The sequence below is a fragment of the Salvelinus namaycush genome, chromosome 17 (genome assembly GCF_016432855.1).
Source record: "Salvelinus namaycush isolate Seneca chromosome 17, SaNama_1.0, whole genome shotgun sequence".
In the NCBI taxonomy this organism is placed as follows: domain Eukaryota; kingdom Metazoa; phylum Chordata; class Actinopteri; order Salmoniformes; family Salmonidae; genus Salvelinus; species Salvelinus namaycush.
Window position 1 is genome coordinate 19,532,105 of NC_052323.1, and position 22,926 is coordinate 19,555,030.

Sequence of the window (22,926 nt, forward strand, 5' to 3'; positions counted from 1 at the left end):
TATAAGTCATGTATTGATGTGAGCCATTGCGAGAGATAAACCAAGTAATGCTCGAGTTACTGCTCTTTGATTGACATTTCTCTGAGTTTCCACTTCAGACTGCCTCACTTCTCACACCTCACCACTTAGACAGCAGTCCTCTCTTCTCCCCAGATTGTGTGTGACTGGACAGACTATGATGATCGTATGAAGAAGCTGGTGAGCATCGTGGCTGACCAGTTGGATAAGAACCGGCTGCCCTCGGTGCACCCCCACCACAGCATGCTGTACCCCCTCTCTCACGGCTTCCGCAAGGCCATCGCTGAGAGGCACGGCAACCTCTGTCTGGACAAGGTACAGGCCCTCATCAAAGCAAGTACAGTATTGACCTTTTATTCAGGGGAAAGTTAGGCTGGGATGCTTGCATGGTGAAGGGTAAACGGTAAGGTGGGATGTCTTAGAAGTTATTTTAAGGAAACTTAGGCCCGTAGTCTTTTATTTAGTTGATAATAAACAGTAAAAAGCAGCCTTAGATGGCAGAAGGTGGTTGGCTTGCTTGCAGGGTGAAGAGGTTGGTTCAGTCAGATTGGTTAGGGTCGGGTGGTTAGTTGGATGTTAAGGTCAGGTTCAGGCTAGTTGTAACTGAATCCAGATCCCTCGTCCATTACACAATCTACCTTGTCAAGTTGGACCACCTGAAAGGAGTTAGGGTTTATGGTCATTGTCGGACAGGCTATGATGTTCCAATGTCCATACTAGCAATCATTCTATGTAGTATGCTAGAATAGAGCCTTGGCCTAGGTTTCAAATGGCCCCCTTTTCATTACATAGAGCAGTACTTCTGGTTAAAAGTAGTTCACTATATAGGGAATAGGAATCCATTTGGGGTGCATCCTGGTTAGTCTAACCCCCCCCCACAGATCAATGCGCTCCACAAGCCGGCCTTTGAGTACCCCAAAGACCTGAAGGCCAGCGCGGGTCGTCTGAGGGTGGGATATGTCAGCTCTGACTTCGGGAACCACCCCACCTCCCACCTCATGCAGTCCATCCCCGGCATGCACAACTCTGAGAAGTTTGAGGTGAGGGTTTCTTACTGTTGTGTGACATTAGCACTAGACTGGTAACAACCCATGATTTAAAATGAACTGATGTTTGCTTACTTGGATTAGATTTTTCATTTAAACCAATGTTTTTTTTGACGTAACTGAATAAATAATGGATAAGAGTGAGGTGTTATAGTGACCAAACATTACTTGAAATGTGTTGGTCGTAACATGGTTATAACATCCTCTCCCCAGGTGTTCTGCTATGCCCTGAGCCCAGATGACAACACCAACTTTAGGGTTAAAGTAGTGGCCGAGGCCCATCACTTCACTGACCTGTCACAGGTGAGTAAACTCAGATTGAGAACTGAATCTAAGTACTTTAGAAGTAGCTTCCTTTTCTCTGTCCTCTCAGCCACATCCAGCACTTCAGAGTACAGATTGAAAGCCTCTCCCTTCCCCCTCCTCCTGTCTCTCCCTCCATCTCCACTCCTCCCCTCTGTCAGCTCCCGTGTAACGGTAAGGCAGCAGACAGGATCCATCAGGATGGACTCCACATCCTGGTCAATATGAACGGCTATACCAAAGGAGCCCGCAACGAGCTGTTTGCCCTGCGCCCCGCTCCCATCCAGGTGAGATAATCAGGCTTTATTTAGCCGTGTTCATTTCGATACTGAACAACAATATAAACACATCATGTGAAGTGTTTGTGCCATGTTTCATGAGCTGTATTTAATTGTTTTAATGTCATACCAACGATCATTTTGCTATTTGATTATGAATTTTAAATACCCCTTGAAGTATAAAACGAATTGTATTCGGCCTTACTGCTATTTGACCATACAAATGCATTGAATAACAGAATGAATTGTATTCGGCCTTACTGCTATTTGACCATACAAACGCATTGAATAACAGAATGAATTGTATTCGGCCTTACTGCTATTTGACCATACAAATGCATTGAATAACAGAATGAATTGTATTCGGCCTTACTGCTATTTGACCATACAAACGCATTGAATAACAGAATGAATTGTATGCTGTAGCGTTAAGATTCACTTCACTGTAACTAAGTGGCCTAGTCCAAACCATGAAAAACAGCCCCAGACCATAATCTAACTTTAGTTGGCGCTATGCATTGGGGCAGGTAGCGTTCTCCTGACATCCGCCAACCCCAGGTTCGACCGTCAGACTGCCAGATGGTGAAGTGTGATTCATCACTCTACAGACAGCGTTTACGCTGCTCCTGAGTCCAATTGCCGCGAGCTTTACACCACTCCAGCCAACGCATGGCGTTGCGCATGGTGATCTTAGGCCATCGAAACCAATTTCATGAAGCTCCCGATGAACAGTTCCTGTGCTGACGTTGCTTCCAGAGGCAGTTTGGAACTCGGTAGTGAGTGATGCAACCGAGGACAGACGATATTTACGCGCTACAGGCTTCAGCACTCGGCGTTCCCGTTCTGTGAGCGTGTGTGGCCTACCACTTCGCTGCTGAGCCGTAGTTGCACCTAGACTTTTCCACTTCACAATAACAACACTTAGAGTTGACCGGAGCACTGACTTGTTGACTTGTTGGAAAGGTGACTGTGCCATTTTGAAAATCACTGAGCTCTTCAGTAAAGCCGTTCTACTGCCAATGTTTGTCTATGGAGATTGCATGGCTGTGCTTTATTTTTTATTTTATATACTGTATATATATACACACAGTTGAAGTCGGAAGTTTACATACACCTTAGCCAAATACATTTAAACTCAGTTTTTCACAATTCCTGACATTTAGTCCTAGTAAAAATTCCCTGTTTTTGGTCAGTTAGGATCACCACTTTATTTTAAGAATGTGAAATGTCAGAATAATAGTAGAGAGAATGATTTAGTTCAGCTTTTGTTTCTTTCATCACATTCCCAGTGGGTCAGAAATTTACATACGCTCAATTAGTATTTGGTAGCATTGCCTTTAAATTGTTTAACTTGGGTCAAACGTTTCGGGTAGCCTTCCACAAGCTTCCCACAATAAGTTGGGTGAATTGTGGCCCATTCCTCCTGACAGAGCTGGTGTAACTGAGTCAGGTTTGTAGGCCTCCTTGCTCACACACGCTTTTTCAGTTCTGCCCATACGTTTTCTATAGGATTGAGGTCAGGGCTTTGTGATGGCCACTCCAATACCTTGACTTTGTTGTCCTGCCACAACTTTGGAAGTATGCTTGGGGTCATTGTCCATTTGGAAGACCCATTTGCAACCAAGCTTTAACTTCCTGACTGATGTCTTGAGATGTTGCTTCAATATATCCACGTAATTTTCCACCCTCATGATGCCATCTATTTTGTGAAGGGCACCAGTCCCTCCTGCAGCAAAGCACCCACACAACATGATGCTGCCACCCCCGTTCTTCACGGTTGGGATGGTGTTCCTCGGCTTGCAAGCTTCCCCCTTTTTACTCCAAACATAACGATGGTCATTATGGCTAAACAGTTCTATTTTTGTTTCATCAGACCAGAGGACATTTCTCCAAAAAGTACGATCTTTATCCTCATGTGCAATTGCAAACCGTAGTCTGGCTTTTTTATGGCGGTTTTGTGAGCAGTGAGCACTTCCTAGCTGAGCGGCCTTTCAGGTTATGTCGATATAGGACTCGTTTTACTTTGGATATAGATACTTTTGTACCTGTTTCCTCCAGCATCTTCACAAGGTCCTTTGCTGTTGTTCAGGGATTGATTTGCACTTTTCACACCAAAGTACATTCATCTCTAGGAGACAGAACGCGTCTCCTTCCTGAGCGGTATGACGGCTGCGTGGTCCCATGGTGTTTATATTTGCGTACTATTGTTTGTACAGATGAACGTGGTACCTTCAGGCGTTCGTAAATTGCTCCCAAGGATGAAGCAGACTTGTGGAGGTCTACAATTTTTTTTCTGAGATCTTGGCTGATTTCTTTTGATTTTCCCATGATGTCAAGCAAAGAGGCACTGAGTTTGAAGGTAGGCCTTGAAATACATCCACAGGTACGCCTCCAATTGACTCAAATGATGTCAATTAGCCTATCAGAAGCTTCTAAAGCCATGACATCATTTTCTGGAATTTTCCAAGCTGTATAAAGGCACAGTCAACTTAGTGTATTTATGTTAACTTCTGACACACTGGAATTGTGACAGTGAATTATAAGTGAAAAAATCTGTCTGTAAACAATTGTTGGAAAAATTACCTGTGTCATGCACAAAGTAGATGTCCTAACCGACTTGCCAAAACTATAGTTTGTTAACAAGAAATTTGTGGAGTGGTTGAAAAACGAGTTTTAATGACTTCAACCTAAGTGTATGTAAACTTCTGACTTCAACTGTATTTATACACCTGCCATCAACAGGTGTGGCTGAAATAACCGAATCCACTCATTTGAAGGGGTGTCCACGCATTTGTGTGAGTTGCACCCCCTTTTTCACATCCCTTAATTCGTCAGGGTATGAACTCTACAAGATGTCAAATAAATTCCACAGGGGTTCTGGCCCATGTTGACTCCAATGTTTCCCACAGTTGTCAAGTTGGCTGGATGTCTTTGGGGTGATGGCCCATTCTTGACGCACACGGGAAACTGTTGAGTGTGGAAAAACCCAGCAGCGTTGCAGTTCTTGACATACTCAAACCGGTGCGCCTGTCATACCCTGTTCAAAGGCTCTTTTGTCTTTCCCATTCGCCCTCTGAATGGCACACACAATCCATGTCTCAAGGCTTTAAAATCATTCTTTAACCTGTCTCCTCCCCTTCATCTACACTGATTGAAGTCGATTTAACAAGTGACGTCAATAAGGGATCATACGATTCACCTAGTCACTCTGTCATGGAAAGAGCAGGTGTTCCTAATGTTTTGTACACTATGCTTTAATTGAAACAAAATAGGCCTAGAAGAAAGGCTAATATTTTAACAATCTTTTTTTGCTCACAAAAGTAATTCCAGAAGATCTAACTGCATATTTCCATGAAACTGATTGAGATCACATGGTTGGCAGGCATTCGGTTTGGACATTTCATCATTAACACATGAAGAATTATCATTTACGATTGACAGTGATGGCCTATTTGGAAATGAGTTAAGCCTTACTTGGTGTTTTGAGGGTATTGAAAATATCACATTTTATTGAGACAATATATTTGGGCGTATACTGTTATGATAACCCCCATTCAGACTGTTACTATACTGTTATGATAACCCCCATTCAGACTGTTACTATACTGTTATGATAACCCCCATTCAGACTGTTACTATACTGTTATGATAACCCCCATTCAGACTGTTACTATACTGTTATGATAACCCCCATTCAGACTGTTACTATACTGTTATGATAACCCCCATTCAGACTGTTACTATACTGTTATGATAACCCCCATTCAGACTGTTACTATACTGTTATGATAACCCCCATTCAGACTGTTACTATACTGTTATGATAACCCCCATTCAGACTGCCACTGTTACTGAGGCCTATTCTACAATGATATTCAGTAGGCTACATCTGTCATTACATTTTTTTTTGTTTTTTTGTTTTTAGTGCGCTCCCTCATCAAAAAAAGTCACTACACCACAGCCGGGATATAATGTCCAAATAAAGTTCACTGTGCCAACTGTTCTCTCCTTCTCAGTGTATGTGGCTGGGCTACCCAGGGACCAGCGGAGCTCCCTTCATGGACTACATTGTGTCAGACAAGGAGACGTCCCCCTTCGAGGTGGCAGAGCAGTACTCTGAGAAACTAGCCTACATGCCACACACCTTCTTCATTGGAGACCACGCTAACATGTTCCCCCACCTCAAGGTGAGATTCCTGTTTATCAAGTCAATTAAAAGTTTGTTGAGTGGCTTGATTTGGATGTTATTATGTTGCTAATGTGTAGTGATAGGTCAAATTTGCAAGCCCTCATAATATACAGGGAATTGTTGATTTTGCCAAACAAATTGCAATCAAGGAATCCTGGAGGGACTGTTTTGTTCTCTTGCCATGTTTCCTGTGAATGAATGAATTTTATTTCAAATCGCCAGTTGGCAACATATCCCTTATGGGATTAGTTGTCGCTCAAACATTACGATAATTCTTCTTCCGGTGTTCTGTGCATTGCGCATTGCATAGAGTGGGGTGGGGGGGGGGGGTGAATCTATGCATAGTAAATTACTTTCCTAGAGCGATAAAATAATATGCATATTTACATAAAGGTTATTTTTTTCCTGTATATGTTTTTCAAGTCAAAGGTCAAGTTTCAGCATCAAGGATATCACTCCAGTGAATTGAAATATAAAGGTGTGGTAATTGGTTGAGAGCAAGCTGCCTGGCTCAATACTAGGCCCTTTATTGTTCACTATTTACATTTAATAATGTTGGTTTGTACCTTTTTAATAATACATGGGACTGTGCAGGTGAGTTATTTATTCACCATTTAAAACCTCTTAGATGTAAGGTCCCCTGTTTTGGGGACCAAAGTGCTTCTGTTACCGGTTCCGACTGTCAATTTTGCTTAAATCGATCTGTGGACGCCGTAGATCAGAATGGCCTGCATTGAATGATAGCCCTGTTTCCCACGGACAGTTAAAAAAATATATTTTTTTATTTTTTTGTATAAAAAAAATATGAGCTTGTGACGTAGGATGTGAAATCTGAAACCACTTGAAGCTGGGATGTCCGTCCTACCGTTTCATTCGCTCTTCCGACTGTCCATTAACTCCTGGCTCAACCCTACATCGCAGCCACTGACAAAGCACATTCCTGCAATCGTTACATCATAGCGCATTCATGTAAAAATAAAGAATAGAACAAAACACTTTCTGTTTATCATAGACGGACAAGATGAATATGAGATGAATGGCGAGTTCCTAGCGAGCTCAGGAAGCAAAACTAGAGCCCTGAGACGTTCACAGCGATGGGGTCAGACGTTTTGATCAAGAGACCTTAAGAAAATATGCACGTTCTCTCTAACTCTAAACATACAAATATGTACTTTACAGTTATAAGGAAGGTGAAATCGTATAATTAGTCGTTTTATAATTTGATTATGCTTTATTTAGAAAGCATATAAATAATTTCAAACCTTATTCATACATTATTGTTGAATAGGAAATGCATTATCAAATATTTCATTTTCATATTTGTAACTGTACTTGCGCTTGTCTTCAAGCGACTACACCTCAGCAATTTATAGTTATTTTTATCAGACAGGTGAGATTTTAACTTAAGTACGCAGCATTAATTGTTATTGTTTATGGCCTTCTCATGATAATTACCTTTGGGCATTATGTAGATTACATTTAACTGGTTAAAGACCTTCAGCTTGGCTTTGATTCAAATCAAAAATTGCTCACCAATCTTAAATGAGTGCTAAATGGTGATAAAACCACGTCTCGTAGACTTGACCCTGAAGATCTGCACCTTGAACTCCCTCAGGTTTTTCAATGTGCGTTTTAAAAAGACTTAACTAAGAACAGGTACGTATTTTACAATCAGGAGAAATGTCTGTATTCATTCGATGGATTCTCACTGGGCTGTGATACAATTTGTACACCACAAATGTGTAATTAGATTATTTCATTTTTACATTAGTAGAGCAGCAGTATACCATGTCACAATCGCTAAGGTTTTGGCTATGTTGCCCACTTTGCTAAAGTTATTCATGAATGTAATTGAGCTTAGGGGCAATGAACCACAGGATTGGGCCTCTATCTGAATCCACATTGAGTCTTGTCTGTTTGTGATCCATGCAAGACATCATCCGCGTAGAGTGAAATCTTGTGCTGAAGGTCGCCTGCAGAAACACCCATATAATACTTGGATTGCTCCTTATCAAATCCGCCCCCAACAGGGGCTACAGCGAGCATCCTTGTCTTGTGCCACGTTCCAAAGGGAATCTATCAGAATTCAGACCGTTAGTAGTCACCATGGCATTTTGGATGAGAATATAGGGACTTAATCCATTTAATAAAGTTTGGGCCCATATTGAACTTTTCTAAGACTAAGAACAAAACGTTCCACTCCATCCTGTCGAACACCTTCTCAACATCCAGTGACGACAGCAGGACAGTGGTCTTCTGTGCGTTTAACTTGATCTATAATATATAAAAAAAGATGGTGAATGAAGAGTATCTGTCTCTAATAAAATCTGTTTGATCCGCTTTTATTACTTTGAGAAGAAGTGTTTTCGTCTTTTGGCGAGCATTTTGGTAGTTATTTTATAGTCGGAATGGGCTGGAAGGACGAGCAGGATAGAGGGTCCTTGTCTTTTATAGCAACACTGTAATGAGGGCTGTGAACATAGTCTGGGAGAGCGCCCATTTTAACAACACTGTAATCGTCTGGGAGAGCGCCCATTTTAACAACACTGTAATCGTCTGGGAGAGCGCCCATTTTAACAACACTGTAATCGTCTGGGAGAGCGGCCGTTTTAACAACACTGTAATCGCCTGGGAGAGCGCCCGTTTTAACAACACTGTAATCGTCTGGGAGAGCGGCCGTTTTAACAACACTGTAATAGTCTGGGAGAGCGCCCGTTTTAACAACACTGTAATCGTCTGGGAGAGCGGCCGTTTTAACAACACTGTAATAGTCTGGGAGAGCGCCCATTTTAACAACACTGTAATCGTCTGGGAGAGCGCCCATTTTAACAACACTGTAATCGTCTGGGAGAGCGGCCGTTTTAACAACACTGTAATCGCCTGGGAGAGCGGCCGTTTTAACAACACTGTAATCGTCTGGGAGAGCGGCCGTTTTAACAACACTGTAATCGTCTGGGAGAGCGGCCGTTTTAACAACACTGTAATAGTCTGGGAGAGCGCCCATTTTAACAACACTGTAATCGTCTGGGAGAGCGGCCGTTTTAACAACACTGTAATAGTCTGGGAGAGCGCCCGTTTTAACAACACTGTAATAGTCTGGGAGAGCGCCCGTTTTAACAACACTGTAATAGTCTGGGAGAGCGCCCGTTTTAACAACACTGTAATCGTCTGGGAGAGCGGCCGTTTTAACAACACTGTAATAGTCTGGTAGAGCGCCCGTTTTAACAACACTGTAATAGTCTGGGAGCGCCCATTTTAACAACACTGTAATCGTCTGGGAGAGCGGCCGTTTTAACAACACTGTAATCGCCTGGGAGAGCGGCCGTTTTAACAACACTGTAATCGTCTGGGAGAGCGGCCGTTTTAACAACACTGTAATCGTCTGGGAGAGCGGCCGTTTTAACAACACTGTAATCGTCTGGGAGAGCGCCCGTTTTAACAACACTGTAATAGTCTGGGAGAGCGCATGAAAATAGGGCTCAGCTGGGGCCAAAAAGCTTTGTAGAACTCTCTGGGGAAATCCATCTGGGCCTGGGGACTTGTTAGGTGGCATGGAGATAATTGCTTTGAGGATCTCAGGCATGAAAAGGGAGTTCAGATCTTGGTGGGTCTCAGATAGTTTTGGTCGCAAGAGTCCCTCTAGGAAGGAATGGAGTTCTGCATCTATGTTTTTCTCTCAGAAGTATATAATTTGCAGTAAAAACCATGAAAAGTTAAAAAAAAAAAAAAAAAATGGGATCGTATGTGACCTCATCGTCTGCTGTTCAGATGGCGATGATTGTATGCTCTGACTGCTCTTATTTTAATAGGCAAGCAATCTGCTATTTCTGTTTAGTACATCTCCTGAGTATAGTCCAAGTTTAGTTTGGCTTTGGCTACTTTAAGTTGACTCTAGGAGGTTACTGTCTGGGGATTATTTATGTACTTTTTCGCTGTGTTCCAACTCCCTCAAGATCTAACCTGTGTGCTTCCATTGCTTTTTTCTTAGAGGAAGCATATGCAATTAGAAGACCTCTTAAGTGTGGCTTTGGCAGCGTCCCACATTGGCCGGAGAAATAGGAGAGACTTTGTTGTCGATCCATGTAGTAACCGATGTATGGAATGCTTCGTTTGATAACATGGAGCTGTTGAATTTCCAGCTCTTTGACCTCAGGATGTTTTTAGAGGTCAAAGCGGAGGCAGACAAAGACGTGATCTGAAATTGCTGTGTGTCCGATTTTGTACAAGTGGCAGACTTTATGGAAATCTTTGGGATAAAAATGTAATCTATACGAGAGTAGGTGTTATGGACATTGAAGTAGTATGTATAGTCCATGGATAAGCTATTAGTCTCTCTCCAGATATCTATCAGACCCATCTCTTTAAGAGTTCCACAGTATTGAGCTCAGGGCGAGGATCTCCTTCCAGAGAGACATCAGGGATTGTAACATACTCTGTTTCACAGAAACATGGCTCTCTCGCGATATACTGTTCCAATCCATATAGCCATCTGTGTTCTCAGTACATCGCGCAGACAGGAATAAAGAACTCTCAGGGAAGAAGAAAGGTTGTGGTGTATGTTTCATGATTAACTACTCATGGTGTGGTTGTGATAACATACAGAAACTCAAATCCTTTTGTTCACCCAACCTAGAATACCTCACAATCAAATGCCGACTGTATTCCCTCCCAAGAGAATCTTCTTCGGTTATAGTCACAGCCGTGTATCATCCCCCTAAAGCCGATACCACGACGGCCCTCAAGGAACTACACTAGACTTTATGCAAACTGGAAACCACATCCTGAGGCTGCATTTATTGTAGCTGAGGATTTTAACAAAGCAAATTTGAGGAAAACGCTTCCGAAATTCTACCAACACATTAGTACTGTAGAACGGCAAATCTGATCACAACTCCGTTTTGCTCCACCCTTCCTATAGCCAGAAACTCAAACAGGAAGTACCTGTGCTAAGGTGTCTTCAACGCTGGTCTGACCAATCGGAATCCATGCTTCAAGATTGTTTTGCACATGCGGACTGATGTGATCCGGGTAGCCTCTGAGAATAACATTGACGAATACACAGATATGGTGTCTGAGTTCATCAGGAAGTGTATAGGAGATGTTGTACCCGCTGTGACTATTAAATCCTACTCAAACCAGAAACCGTGGATAGATGGCAGCATTTGTGCAAAACTGAAAGTGCGAACCTCTGCATTTAACCATGGCAAGTTGACTGGGAATATGGCTGAATACGAACAGTGTAGTTATTCCCTCCATAAGGCAATCAAACAGGCAAAACATCAGTACAGAGACAGTGGAGTCGGAATTCAATGGCTCAGACACGAGACTTATGTGGCAGGGTCTACAGACAATCACGGACTACAAAGGGAAAACCAGCCACATCGCGGACACTGTCTTGCTTCCGGACAAGCTAAAAACCTTTGCCCGCTTTGAGGATAACACAGTGCCTCCGACGCATCCCGCTACCAAGGACTGTGGGCTCTCCTTCTCCGTGGCCGATGTGAGTAAGACATTTAAGCGTGTTAACCCTCAAGGCTGCCAGCCCAAACGGCGTCCCTAGCCGTGTCCTCAGAATATGCGTATAGGAGCTGGTTTGAGTGTTTAGGGACATAATCGATCTCTCCCTGTCACAACTTGCTTCAAGATGTCCACCGTTGTTCCTGTACCCAATAAAGCAAAGGTAACTGAACTAAATGACTATCGCCCCGTAGCACTCACTTCTGTCATCATGAAGTGCTTTGAGAGGTTAGTTAAGGATCATATCACCTCTACCTTACCTGACATCCTAGACCCACTTCAATTTGCTTAGCACCCCAATAGATCCACAGACGATGCAATCGCCTGCACACTGCCCTATCCCATCTGGACAAGAGGAATACCTATGTAAGAATGCTGTTTATTGACTATAGCTCAGCATTCAGCACCATAGTACCCTCCAGGCTCATCACTAAGCTTGGGGCCCTGGGTTTGAACCCCACCCTGTGCAATTGGGTCCTGGACTTCCTGACGGGCTGCTCCCAGGTGGTGAAGGTAGGAAACAACATCTTCACTTATCTTCAACACAGGGGCCCACAAGGGTGTGTGCTCAGCCCCCTCCTGTACATCCATGACTGCGTGACCACGCACGCCTCCAACTCAATTATGCAGTTTGCAGACGACACAACAGTAGTAAGCCTAACTACCAACAATGACGAGACAGTCTACCGGGAGGAGGTGAGGGCCCGGGCAGAGTGGTGCCAGGAAAATAACCTCACTCAACGTCAACAAAACAAAGGAGATGATCGTGGACTTCAGGAAACGGCAGAGGGAGCACGCCCCTATCCACATTGATGGGGCTGCAGTGGAGCGGGTGAAAAGCTTCAAGTTCCTCGCCGTACACATCACTGACGATCTGAAACCTCAGGAGGCTGAAGAAATTTGGCTTGTCACCTAAAACCCTCACAAACATTTATAGATGCACAATTGAGAGCATCCTGTTGGGCTGTAACACTGCCTGGTACGGCAACTGCACCGCCCAAAAACCGCAGGGCTCTCCAGAGGGTGGCGTGGTCTGCTCAACACATTACCAGGGGCAAACTTCCCGCCCTCCTGGACACCTACAGCACCCGATGCCATAGGAAGGCCAAAAAGATCATCAAGGAAAACAACCACCTGAACCACAGCCTGTTCCTATTAGTGTTTTTTTTCTTCTCCCCTCTGCTGCAGGTACACATGCTGTTCTTCCTTCTGAAAAGCATGCATCACAACTTTGTTCATTTGCTCAATTTCTCTCCTTCACTTAAGCTTGTAAATGTCCACACTCACTGAAAATGACATTCGGTAGCTACTAGCTATGCTTGTATAACTTTGAGCTGGATTTGCCTGTCTGCAATAAGATTTTTCGTTCGTTAGCCTTTAGCTAACAACAGCTATGTTTTGTTAGCATTCCGGTGATAGAGGCTTTTCTTGCGTTGTTAATGCTCTATTGTGTGCTATGGCGGTAATTATTATTCCCAGGGTACCCTTGAAAATGAGACCCTGGTCTCAATGGGTTTACCCTGTTTACATAAAAATACACTGACATTCATCTGAAAGGAAAAAGGTGTGCTTTGATGAATGAAAATAATGCTTTTTAGATCTACAACCCTGACTTGGTTTCTTGGAACAACACTTGACATGCAGTTCACCTCTTCACCTCCAGTGTTCTTGTTTTTATTTTCTTCAACAGAAAAAGGCGGTGATTGACTTCAAGTCTAACGGCCACATCTTTGACAACCGCATCGTTCTGAATGGTATCGACCTCAAGGCCTTCCTGGACAGCCTGCCTGACGTCAAGGTGGTCAAGGTGAGACGGTGACATGGTGAATAGTTCTAACCCTTCCTGGACAGCCTGCCTGACGTCAAGGTGAGACGGTGACATGGTGAATAGTTCTAACCCTTCCTGGACAGCCTGCCTGACGTCAAGGTGGTCAAGGTGAGACGGTGACATGGTGAATAGTTCTAACCCTTCCTGGACAGCCTGCCTGACGTCAAGGTGGTCAAGGTGAGACGGTGACATGGTGAATAGTTCTAACCCTTCCTGGACAGCCTGCCTGACGTCAAGGTGGTCAAGGTGAGACGGTGACATGGTGAATAGTTCTAACCCTTCCTGGACAGCCTGCCTGACGTCAAGGTGAGACGGTGACATGGTGAATAGTTCTAACCCTTCCTGGACAGCCTGCCTGACGTCAAGGTGGTCAAGGTGAGACGGTGACATGGTGAATAGTTCTAACCCTTCCTGGACAGCCTGCCTGACGTCAAGGTGAGACGGTGACATGGTGAATAGTTCTAACCCTTCCTGGACAGCCTGCCTGACGTCAAGGTGAGACAGGGACATGGTGAATAGTTCTAACCCTTCCTGGACAGCCTGCCTGACGTCAAGGTGGTCAAGGTGAGACAGGGACATGGTGAATAGCCCTAACCCTTCCTGGACAGCCTGCCTGACGTCAAGGTGGTCAAGGTGAGACGGTGACATGGTGAATAGCCCTAACCCTTCCTGGACAGCCTGCCTGACGTCAAGGTGAGACGGTGACATGGTGAATAGTCCTAACCCTTCCTGGACAGCCTGCCTGGCGTCAAGGTGAGACGGTGACATGGTGAATAGTCCTAACCCTTCCTGGACAGCCTGCCTGACGTCAAGGTGAGACGGTGACATGGTGAATAGTCCTAACCCTTCCTGGACAGCCTGCCTGACGTCAAGGTGAGACAGGGACATGGTGAATAGTTCTAACCCTTCCTGGACAGCCTGCCTGACGTCAAGGTGAGACGGTGACATGGTGAATAGTCCTAACCCTTCCTGGACAGCCTGCCTGACGTCAAGGTGAGACGGTGACATGGTGAATAGCCCTAACCCTTCCTGGACAGCCTGCCTGACGTCAAGGTGAGACGGTGACATAGTGAATAGTTCTAACCCTTCCTGGACAGCCTGCCTGACGTCAAGGTGAGACGGTGACATGGTGAATAGTCCTAACCCTTCCTGGACAGCCTGCCTGACGTCAAGGTGAGACAGGGACATGGTGAATAGTTCTAACCCTTCCTGGACAGCCTGCCTGACGTCAAGGTGAGACGGTGACATGGTGAATAGTCCTAACCCTTCCTGGACAGCCTGCCTGACGTCAAGGTGAGACGGTGACATAGTGAATAGTTCTAACCCTTCCTGGACAGCCTGCCTGACGTCAAGGTGAGACGGTGACATGGTGAATAGTTCTAACCCTTCCTGGACAGCCTGCCTGACGTCAAGGTGAGACGGTGACATAGTGAATAGTTCTAACCCTTCCTGGACAGCCTGCCTGACGTCAAGGTGAGACGGTGACATAGTGAATAGTTCTAACCCTTCCTGGACAGCCTGCCTGACGTCAAGGTGACATGGTGAATAGCCCTAACCCTTCCTGGACAGCCTGCCTGACGTCAAGGTGGTCAAGGTGAGACAGGGACATGGTGAATAGTCCTAACCCTTCCTGGACAGCCTGCCTGACGTCAAGGTGACATGGTGAATAGCCCTAACCCTTCCTGGACAGCCTGCCTGACGTCAAGGTGGTCAAGGTGAGACAGGGACATGGTGAATAGTTCTAACCCTTCCTGGACAGCCTGCCTGACGTCAAGGTGGTCAAGGTGAGACAGGGACATGGTGAATAGCCCTAACCCTTCCTGGACAGCCTGCCTGACGTCAAGGTGGTCAAGGTGAGACAGGGACATGGTGAATAGCCCTAACCCTTCCTGGACAGCCTGCCTGACGTCAAGGTGGTCAAGGTGAGACAGGGACATGGTGAATAGTTCTAACCCTTCCTGGACAGCCTGCCTGACGTCAAGGTGAGACAGGGACATGGTGAATAGTCCTAACCCTTCCTGGACAGCCTGCCTGACGTCAAGGTGGTCAAGGTGAGACAGGGACATGGTGAATAGTCCTAACCCTTCCTGGACAGCCTGCCTGACGTCAAGGTGAGACGGTGACATAGGGAATGTTCTGTGACCATATCTCCATTGAACTATTGGAAAGGTACCCCATTGTCTGTTCCTTGTTGTGTTCTTAAATTTGAACAGTGAAGACCTGCCCTTATCCTCCAGAAAGTATGATGTAAATGCTTTGTAGATCACTGACTCCTTCCTTCCTTCCTGTCCAGATGAAGTGTTCCATTGGGGAGAGTGGCGCAGCAGAAACCAACGGGGCTCTGTCCATGCCCGTCATCCCCATGAACACAGCCGCTGAGGCCATCATCAACATGATCAACCAGGGACAGATACAGGTCACCATCAACGGATTCACCGTCAGTAATGGACTGGCCACCACACAGGTACTGGAGGGACACGCACACACACACAGGAAATGGATAAGAATGAGTACCAGGCTGTTATTTTGCTGGTTGAAGTGAAGCAGGAAGTTACCTGTATGGTTGACCTTTGATCCCAGCCATGTGACATGACTAGGGTCTGTAGTGTTACATCTCATGTATACTGTGTGTTTTGAGATACTTCCAGGGGAGAAGGTTGTAGTATCAGGGTCTGAATCACTCCAGGTATGGCACAAAGACTGGCTAGTACTGGATAAAGACATTGGGTCACTTGCATGTCTACTTTTGGGTCTTTGACACCTGCGAAAATGGTTCCAGTACTGTGGTGAACAGGGGTCAGAACAGGGTTTAGAACAGGGGTGTAAGGTTAACACTGTCACTATGCACTGGCCTCTCCTCTGCCCCCATCTATCTCTCTCTGCTCATAATAAATCTGTCCATCATAACCTCCTCCTTGTCCTCCATCTCAGCTCAACAACAAGGCGGCTACAGGAGAGGAGGTTCCTCGTACCATCGTGGTGACAACCCGCTCCCAGTACGGGCTGCCTGAGGACTCCATCGTCTACTGCAACTTCAACCAGCTCTACAAGATCGACCCTCCCACCCTGCAGATGTGGGCCAATGTAAGCACCAAGCTAGAAAACACTGTCTCCATGCTCCATGATCCTGTTGTAGTAGTGCACTATATGGGGAATAGGGGCTCTGGTCAACAGTAGTGCCATTTCAATTCCATTTCAGACTCTTACTGATCTCGTCTTCGGTCTCTCCTGTAGATCCTGAAACGTGTTCCCAACAGTGTTCTGTGGTTGCTGCGTTTCCCTGCGGTGGGCGAGCCCAACATCCAGCAGTACGCCCAGAACTTCGGCCTGCCCGGCTCCCGTATCATCTTCTCTCCCGTGGCGCCCAAGGAGGAACACGTGAGACGGGGCCAGCTGGCCGACGTGTGTCTGGACACGCCACTCTGTAACGGACACACCACCGGCATGGACGTCCTCTGGGCCGGGACACCCATGGTTACAATGCCAGGTGAGACCGTGTAGGATCGCAGGACAGATGTTTCCTCCAGAAGTGTTCACTACTCTCCATAAATTACAACGTTTTGGATCAGTGTTGACTTAGAAACTCCCTCTAACCTATGTCCCAGTCATTTCTAATCCATGAAGGGAACAAATGCACACTACGGAGAGATAATTGGGATGTACGGTTCTGTGTGTTGTAGTAGCAGTGGTGTGTGAACGACAAGTCGGTCTTTAAATGTGACGTGTGCCCGTACAGGTGAGACCCTGGCGTCACGCGTGGCAGCCTCTCAGCTACAGTGTCTGGGTTGTCCTGAGCTTATCGCCCACACCAGACAGGAATATGAGGACGTGGCTGTCAAACTGGGCTGCGACATGGAATAGTAAGAACTTCTGACTAACACACACTCCAGCTAGCTCCTTCTAAATCTCCCCCCCTTCTCACACTCCATCTGTCTCCATCTCTTCTGTGGTTGAGCATCTCTCCCTCTTCTCACACTCCATCTGTCTCCATCTCTTCTGTGGTTGAGCATCTCTCCCTCTTCTCACACTCCATCTGTCTCTCCATCTCTTCTGTGGTTGAGCATCTCTCCCTCTTCTCACACTCCATCTGTCTCCATCTCTTCTGTGGTTGAGCATCTCTCCCTCTTCTCACACTCCATCTGTCTCCATCTCTCCTGTGGTTGAGCATCTCCCCCTCTTCTCACACTCCATTTGTCTCTCCATCTCTTCTGTGGTTGAGCATCTCTCCCTCTTCTCACACTCCATCTGTCTCTCCATCTCTCCTGTGGTTGAGCATCTCTCCCTCTTCTCACACTCCATCTGTCTCCATCTCTCCTGTGGTTGAGCATATCTCCCTCTTCTCACACTCCATCTGTCTCCATCTCTTCTGTGGTTGAGCATCTCTCCCTCTTCTCACACTCCATCTGTCTCCATCTCTTCTGTGGTTGAGCATCTCTCCCTCTTCTCACACTCCATCTGTCTCTCCATCTCTTCTGTGGTTGAGCATCTCTCCCTCTTCTCACACTCCATCTGTCTCTCCATCTCTCCTGTGGTTGAGCATCTCTCCCTCTTCTCACACTCCATCTGTCTCTCCATCTCTCCTGTGGTTGAGCATCTCTCCCTCTTCTCACACTCCATCTGTCTCCATCTCTTCTGTGGTTGAGCATCTCTCCCTCTTCTCACACTCCATCTCTCTCCATCTCTCCTGTGGTTGAGCATCTCTCCCTCTTCTCACACTCCATCTCTCTCCATCTCTCCTGTGGTTGAGCATCTCTCCCTCTTCTCACACTCCATCTGTCTCCATCTCTTCTGTGGTTGAGCATCTCTCCCTCTTCTCACACTCCATCTGTCTCCATCTCTTCTGTGGTTGAGCATCTCTCCCTCTTCTCACACTCCATCTCTCTCCATCTCTCCTGTGGTTGAGCATCTCTCCCTCTTCTCACACTCCATCTCTCTCCATCTCTCCTGTGGTTGAGCATCTCTCCCTCTTCTCACACTCCATCTGTCTCCATCTCTTCTGTGGTTGAGCATCTCTCCCTCTTCTCACACTCCATCTGTCTCCATCTCTCCTGTGGTTGAGCATCTCTCCCTCTTCTCACACTCCATCTGTCTCTCCATCTCTCCTGTGGTTGAGCATCTCTCCCTCTTCTCACACTCCATCTGTCTCTCCATCTCTCCTGTGGTTGAGCATCTCTCCCTCTTCTCACACTCCATCTGTCTCCATCTCTTCTGTGGTTGAGCATCTCTCCCTCTTCTCACACTCCATCTGTCTCTCCATCTCTCCTGTGGTTGAGCATCTCTCCCTCTTCTCACACTCCATCTGTCTCCATCTCTTCTGTGGTTGAGCATCTCTCCCTCTTCTCACACTCCATCTGTCTCCATCTCTCCTGTGGTTGAGCATCTCTCCCTCTTCTCACACTCCATCTGTCTCTCCATCTCTCCTGTGGTTGAGCATCTCTCCCTCTTCTCACACTCCATCTGTCTCTCCATCTCTCCTGTGGTTGAGCATCTCTCCCTCTTCTCACACTCCATCTGTCTCTCCATCTCTTCTGTGGTTGAGCATCTCTCCCTCTTCTCACACTCCATCTGTCTCTCCATCTCTCCTGTGGTTGAGCATCTCTCCCTCTTCTCACACTCCATCTGTCTCTCCATCTCTCCTGTGGTTGAGCATCTCTCCCTCTTCTCACCATTGTTGTAACTGACCCGGTTCTCCCCCCAGTCTGAAGATGATCCGGTCCCGTGTGTGGAAGCAGCGTATCTGCAGCCCTCTGTTCAACACCAAGCAGTACACTATGGATCTGGAGAAGCTCTACCTGCAGATGTGGGAGCGTCACGCCAGCGGCGGCAAGCCAGACCACCTGGTCAAACTGCAGCCCGTCGAGAGCAGCGAGAGCGCCTGAAGTCCTGGACCCTGGGTACGTCCCAAATGGCACCCTATTCAGTACACTGCTTATGACCAGGACCTAAAGAGGACGTGGACAAATGTAGTGCACTACAAAAAAAGGAACAGGGTGCTATATGGGATGCAGCCCCCGACCAGATGTCCCATCGATCGATGCACGCCGCCCCACCCTGACCTCTAACCTCACCACCTGACCCTGTCCAACTCCAGCCGCCCCACCCTGACCTCTAACCTCACCACCTGACCCTGTCCAACTCCAGCCGCCCCACCCTGACCTCTAACCTCACCACCTGACCCTGTCCAACTCCAACCGCCCCACCCTGACCTCTAACCTCACCACCTGACCCTGTCCAACTCCAGCCGCCCCACCCTGACCTCTAACCTCACCACCTGACCCTGTCCAACTCCAGCCGCCCCACCCTGACCTCTAACCTCACCACCTGACCCTGTCCAACTCCAGCCGCCCCACCCTGACCTCACCACCTGACCCTGTCCAACTCCAGCCGCCCCACCCTGACCTCACCACCTGACCCTGTCCAACTCCAGCCGCCCCACCCTGACCTCTAACCTCACCACCTGACCCTGTCCAACTCCAGCCGCCCCACCCTCTAACCTCACCCCCTGTCCAACTCCAGCCCCTCCAGAGCAGTAGAAGCGCCTGGGCTGGAACTGACCCCCACTCGCCCTTCTCTCTACCCCTCCTGCCCAAAGCTTCGCGCCTATCTGCTCCTATTTAGCCCCTTTCAACCCTCCCCTGTGACTTGGACTCTTGTCTGTTGTAGAGCCTGCAGGTGTGTCCACCGTCTCATCACCTCATCCCACCTTCTCCCTCCTCCACTCTAGTCATATCCCATCCATGTCTGTTTCCCTGAGCCAGACTGAGCCAGAACCACTTTGCTCTTCACCTGAGACTCTTCCCCAAACCACAGCTTCCATACAGGGTACGAGAGGACGAGGTGGAACACCCTCTCCATCCCGCCCTCCATCCAGCGCCTGGAAGAGACTCCCCGTGGCTTCTTCTCTTCTCTGTGTGTGTATATGGGGCTTGTTACACAAGCCTGCATCAATGTTTTTCCATCGCAATGTAATAATGTAATCTGCAGTAAGAGTATAAAGGGACTGTTGCACCGCAGTCTGAACATCTAGTAACTCTAGTCTTGAAGTAAAAACGTTGAATCAGCTTAAACAGTTTGTTTTTTTCATCTTAGGCTATTGGTTATTCAGGATGAGAGTAGATGCCGGTGTTTATTATCACATTTCAGAGAGAAAGATCATAACCGCTCCCTTCCCCCACCACCACCAAATGCCAACTTTAAGGATTTTGTCATGTTTCAATGTAAGAAAACAAAAAAATACTCTCAATTGCTTTGTCCTCTTGTTCGATGTCACGCACTATGCTGGTTAAGACCAAACCGTATGGATAAACTGGACAGACAGGAGGTTCTTGTCAGTACGACCCATTTGAAAGGCCCTGTATTTCTTTCACCCTTAGTTATGCCCACCTCTCCCTACGTAATGATTGATTTTATCACTTCAACCAGGAATGGCCTAGGTAAGTATTTTCTAAGCAGTTTTAGTTTTGTTACTGGTCTTTCTGTGAACTGTTTTATTTAAGCTTTGTCTGGTATGCTGCAAGGCTCTGACTCCATTTCTGTTGAAATAAAGAAAAATATGGTAAACCTCTTGGAATGTGTGATCATTTTGCTGCTATAATCAGGGTAGTGTATGGGCACGTTCCCCCAATATTGCTTCCACCTTACAGATGTTTTTCTCAATTTGGTATAAAAAATGTTTTTACCATGTAGATTTTCAAAACGTGTACACAAGACACAGATCTGTAGCTGTAAATGTTCTGAACGGTGTACCCAAGACACGGAACTGGGGCTGTAAATAGATGTTCTGAACGGTGTACACAAGGGACGGAACTGTAGCTGTAAATGTTCTGAACGGTGTACACAAGACACAGATCTGTAGCTGTAAATGTTCTGAACGGTGTACACAAGGGACGGAACTGTAGCTGTAAATGTTCTGAACGGTGTACACAAGACACAGATCTGTAGCTGTAAATGTTCTGAACGGTGTACACAAGACACAGATCTGTAGCTGTAAATGTTCTGAACGGTGTACACAAGACACAGAACTGTGGCTGTAAATAGATGTTCTGAACGGTGTACACAAGACACAGAACTGTGGCTGTAAATAGATTTTCTAAATGTAATAACTGTTAGCCATAAGTAGTAGTTTTGTAATAATTACAAAAAACTGCAAAATGAATAAAACTATAAATATATTTTTGAACAAGCTAACGAAGAGTTGGTTTGTCTTAACATTCAGTCATTTTCTGTGCAGTAACTTGTATCATGATGAACAAAATCCAGCTATCAAAAGGGCAATTACTCTACCTTGAAGCATATTTCTCTGAAAACGTTAATCAAAGACGTTCCATAGATTGATGCACACCGCCCCAACCTGCCCTCTAACCTCTACACATGACCATGTCCCCAACTCCAGCCCTTCCAGAGCAGCAGAAGCGCCTGGGCTTGAATCCTGACCCCTCACCCTCCACTGGCCCCTAACCCTCCACTCAGGCACTTGGCTTTTGGCAAGAGGGGCTATCTGCTCCTGTTAAGCCTCCCTCCTTCCCTCCCCTGTGACTTGGGCATTCTCTCAATTGGATTTGCTCAACTCCTGCATCCGCTTCCGTCGTCTCGCCTCCTTTTGAAAAGGTAAATCGAGGAGAGACGGTGAGACGGGAATATGGACAAAATGCGCTTCTATGAAATGACTCCTCCACGTCCCTAAATACATGTGCAAAGTGATAAACGACATTTTCTAGATAAAATGAGTAGCATATTGTTTTTAAACGCATGCGTGCTTTTCGCCTCTGACAAAACAGCAGATTCAAAGGCTGTGACAGATTTCGAAGGACTCTGGCAGGTTACACATGACAATCCTCCATGAAAGGTGGCTATTGAGGGGAGGAGCCTCTTACTCGTTCCCTTACTAACGAATTGACATCTCCTCGACCACTTAACGGTTTCTGGGTCACAGAGGACAAGGTGGAGGAAGGACTTGTGCCCAAACAAGAAAAGGCCTTGAACTCTTGTCTGTTGTTGGATCCCGCAGGTGTATCCCCTCCTTCCTCCTTCACGCTACTCTTCACTAGTTTTTATTTTCATATGCCTAGTCGGGGTGTCACTACGGTTGAAGCATTTGCTACATTCTTGTCACCTATGTGATTTATCCCCTGTATGAATTCTCATACTTAGTCAGGTATACCTTCTGTGTGAGGTGTTTCTTACTATTCTGGCACTGGTATTATTTCTCCCCTCTGTGGATCATCAAACAATATGTTTGGAGAGGGTGTTTACTATGGCTGAAGCATTTTTCCACATTCTTTAAACATCGATATGGTTTCGCTCCTGTATGAGTTTTCATATGATCTGTCAGGTGACCCTTCCGTGTGAAGCGTTTCCTACATTCTTTGCACTGACATGACTTCTCCCCTGTGTGAATTCTCATATGTGGCCTCAGGGTTCGTCTTTGAGTCAATTGTTTGCCACATTTTTGGCATCGATATGATTTTTCCCCTGTGGGACTCGTATTTTTAGAGAAAAATTGGACAGAAGTATGATAATAAAATGTTTCTTTACTGTGAATTTGCAGGTGATCTATATTTTTGTGGCCATCCTGCCTCCAGCACAGCTTTCTTTCATTGTCCAATTTCTCTTTGATTTGAGTGTCTTAGACCCTGACAGTAGTCTTCTACTCTCCACTTCATCACTTTCCCTGTTTTCACTCTGAGCTGCAGAACAGTCTGGATTTACTGCAGAGGGGTTGAGAGTCACTGATTGGTTCTGATACTC

General features: G+C 46.2%; 1 protein-coding gene across 5 annotated transcripts in view; it reads left to right on the top strand.

Moving 5' to 3' along the window:
* Window positions 1-20,744, top strand: part of LOC120062401 (UDP-N-acetylglucosamine--peptide N-acetylglucosaminyltransferase 110 kDa subunit) — a 40,328-nt gene extending 19,584 nt beyond the window's left edge. For 4 of the 5 annotated variants that reach the window (XM_039012354.1, XM_039012356.1, XM_039012357.1 and 1 more), the window contains exons 12-22: window positions 154-333; window positions 900-1,058; window positions 1,278-1,367; window positions 1,529-1,654; window positions 5,662-5,832; window positions 13,042-13,158; window positions 15,473-15,643; window positions 16,111-16,263; window positions 16,414-16,666; window positions 16,916-17,039; window positions 18,878-20,744. In XM_039012354.1, the coding sequence (XP_038868282.1) occupies window positions 154-333; window positions 900-1,058; window positions 1,278-1,367; window positions 1,529-1,654; window positions 5,662-5,832; window positions 13,042-13,158; window positions 15,473-15,643; window positions 16,111-16,263; window positions 16,414-16,666; window positions 16,916-17,039; window positions 18,878-19,058 (1,725 nt within the window). In that variant the 3' untranslated portion in view covers window positions 19,059-20,744. The remainder of the gene's footprint in view (window positions 1-153; window positions 334-899; window positions 1,059-1,277; window positions 1,368-1,528; window positions 1,655-5,661; window positions 5,833-13,041; window positions 13,159-15,472; window positions 15,644-16,110; window positions 16,264-16,413; window positions 16,667-16,915; window positions 17,040-18,877) is intronic. The other variant, XM_039012355.1, reaches the window with a different exon arrangement.
* The last annotated feature ends 2,182 nt before the right edge of the window (window positions 20,745-22,926 follow it).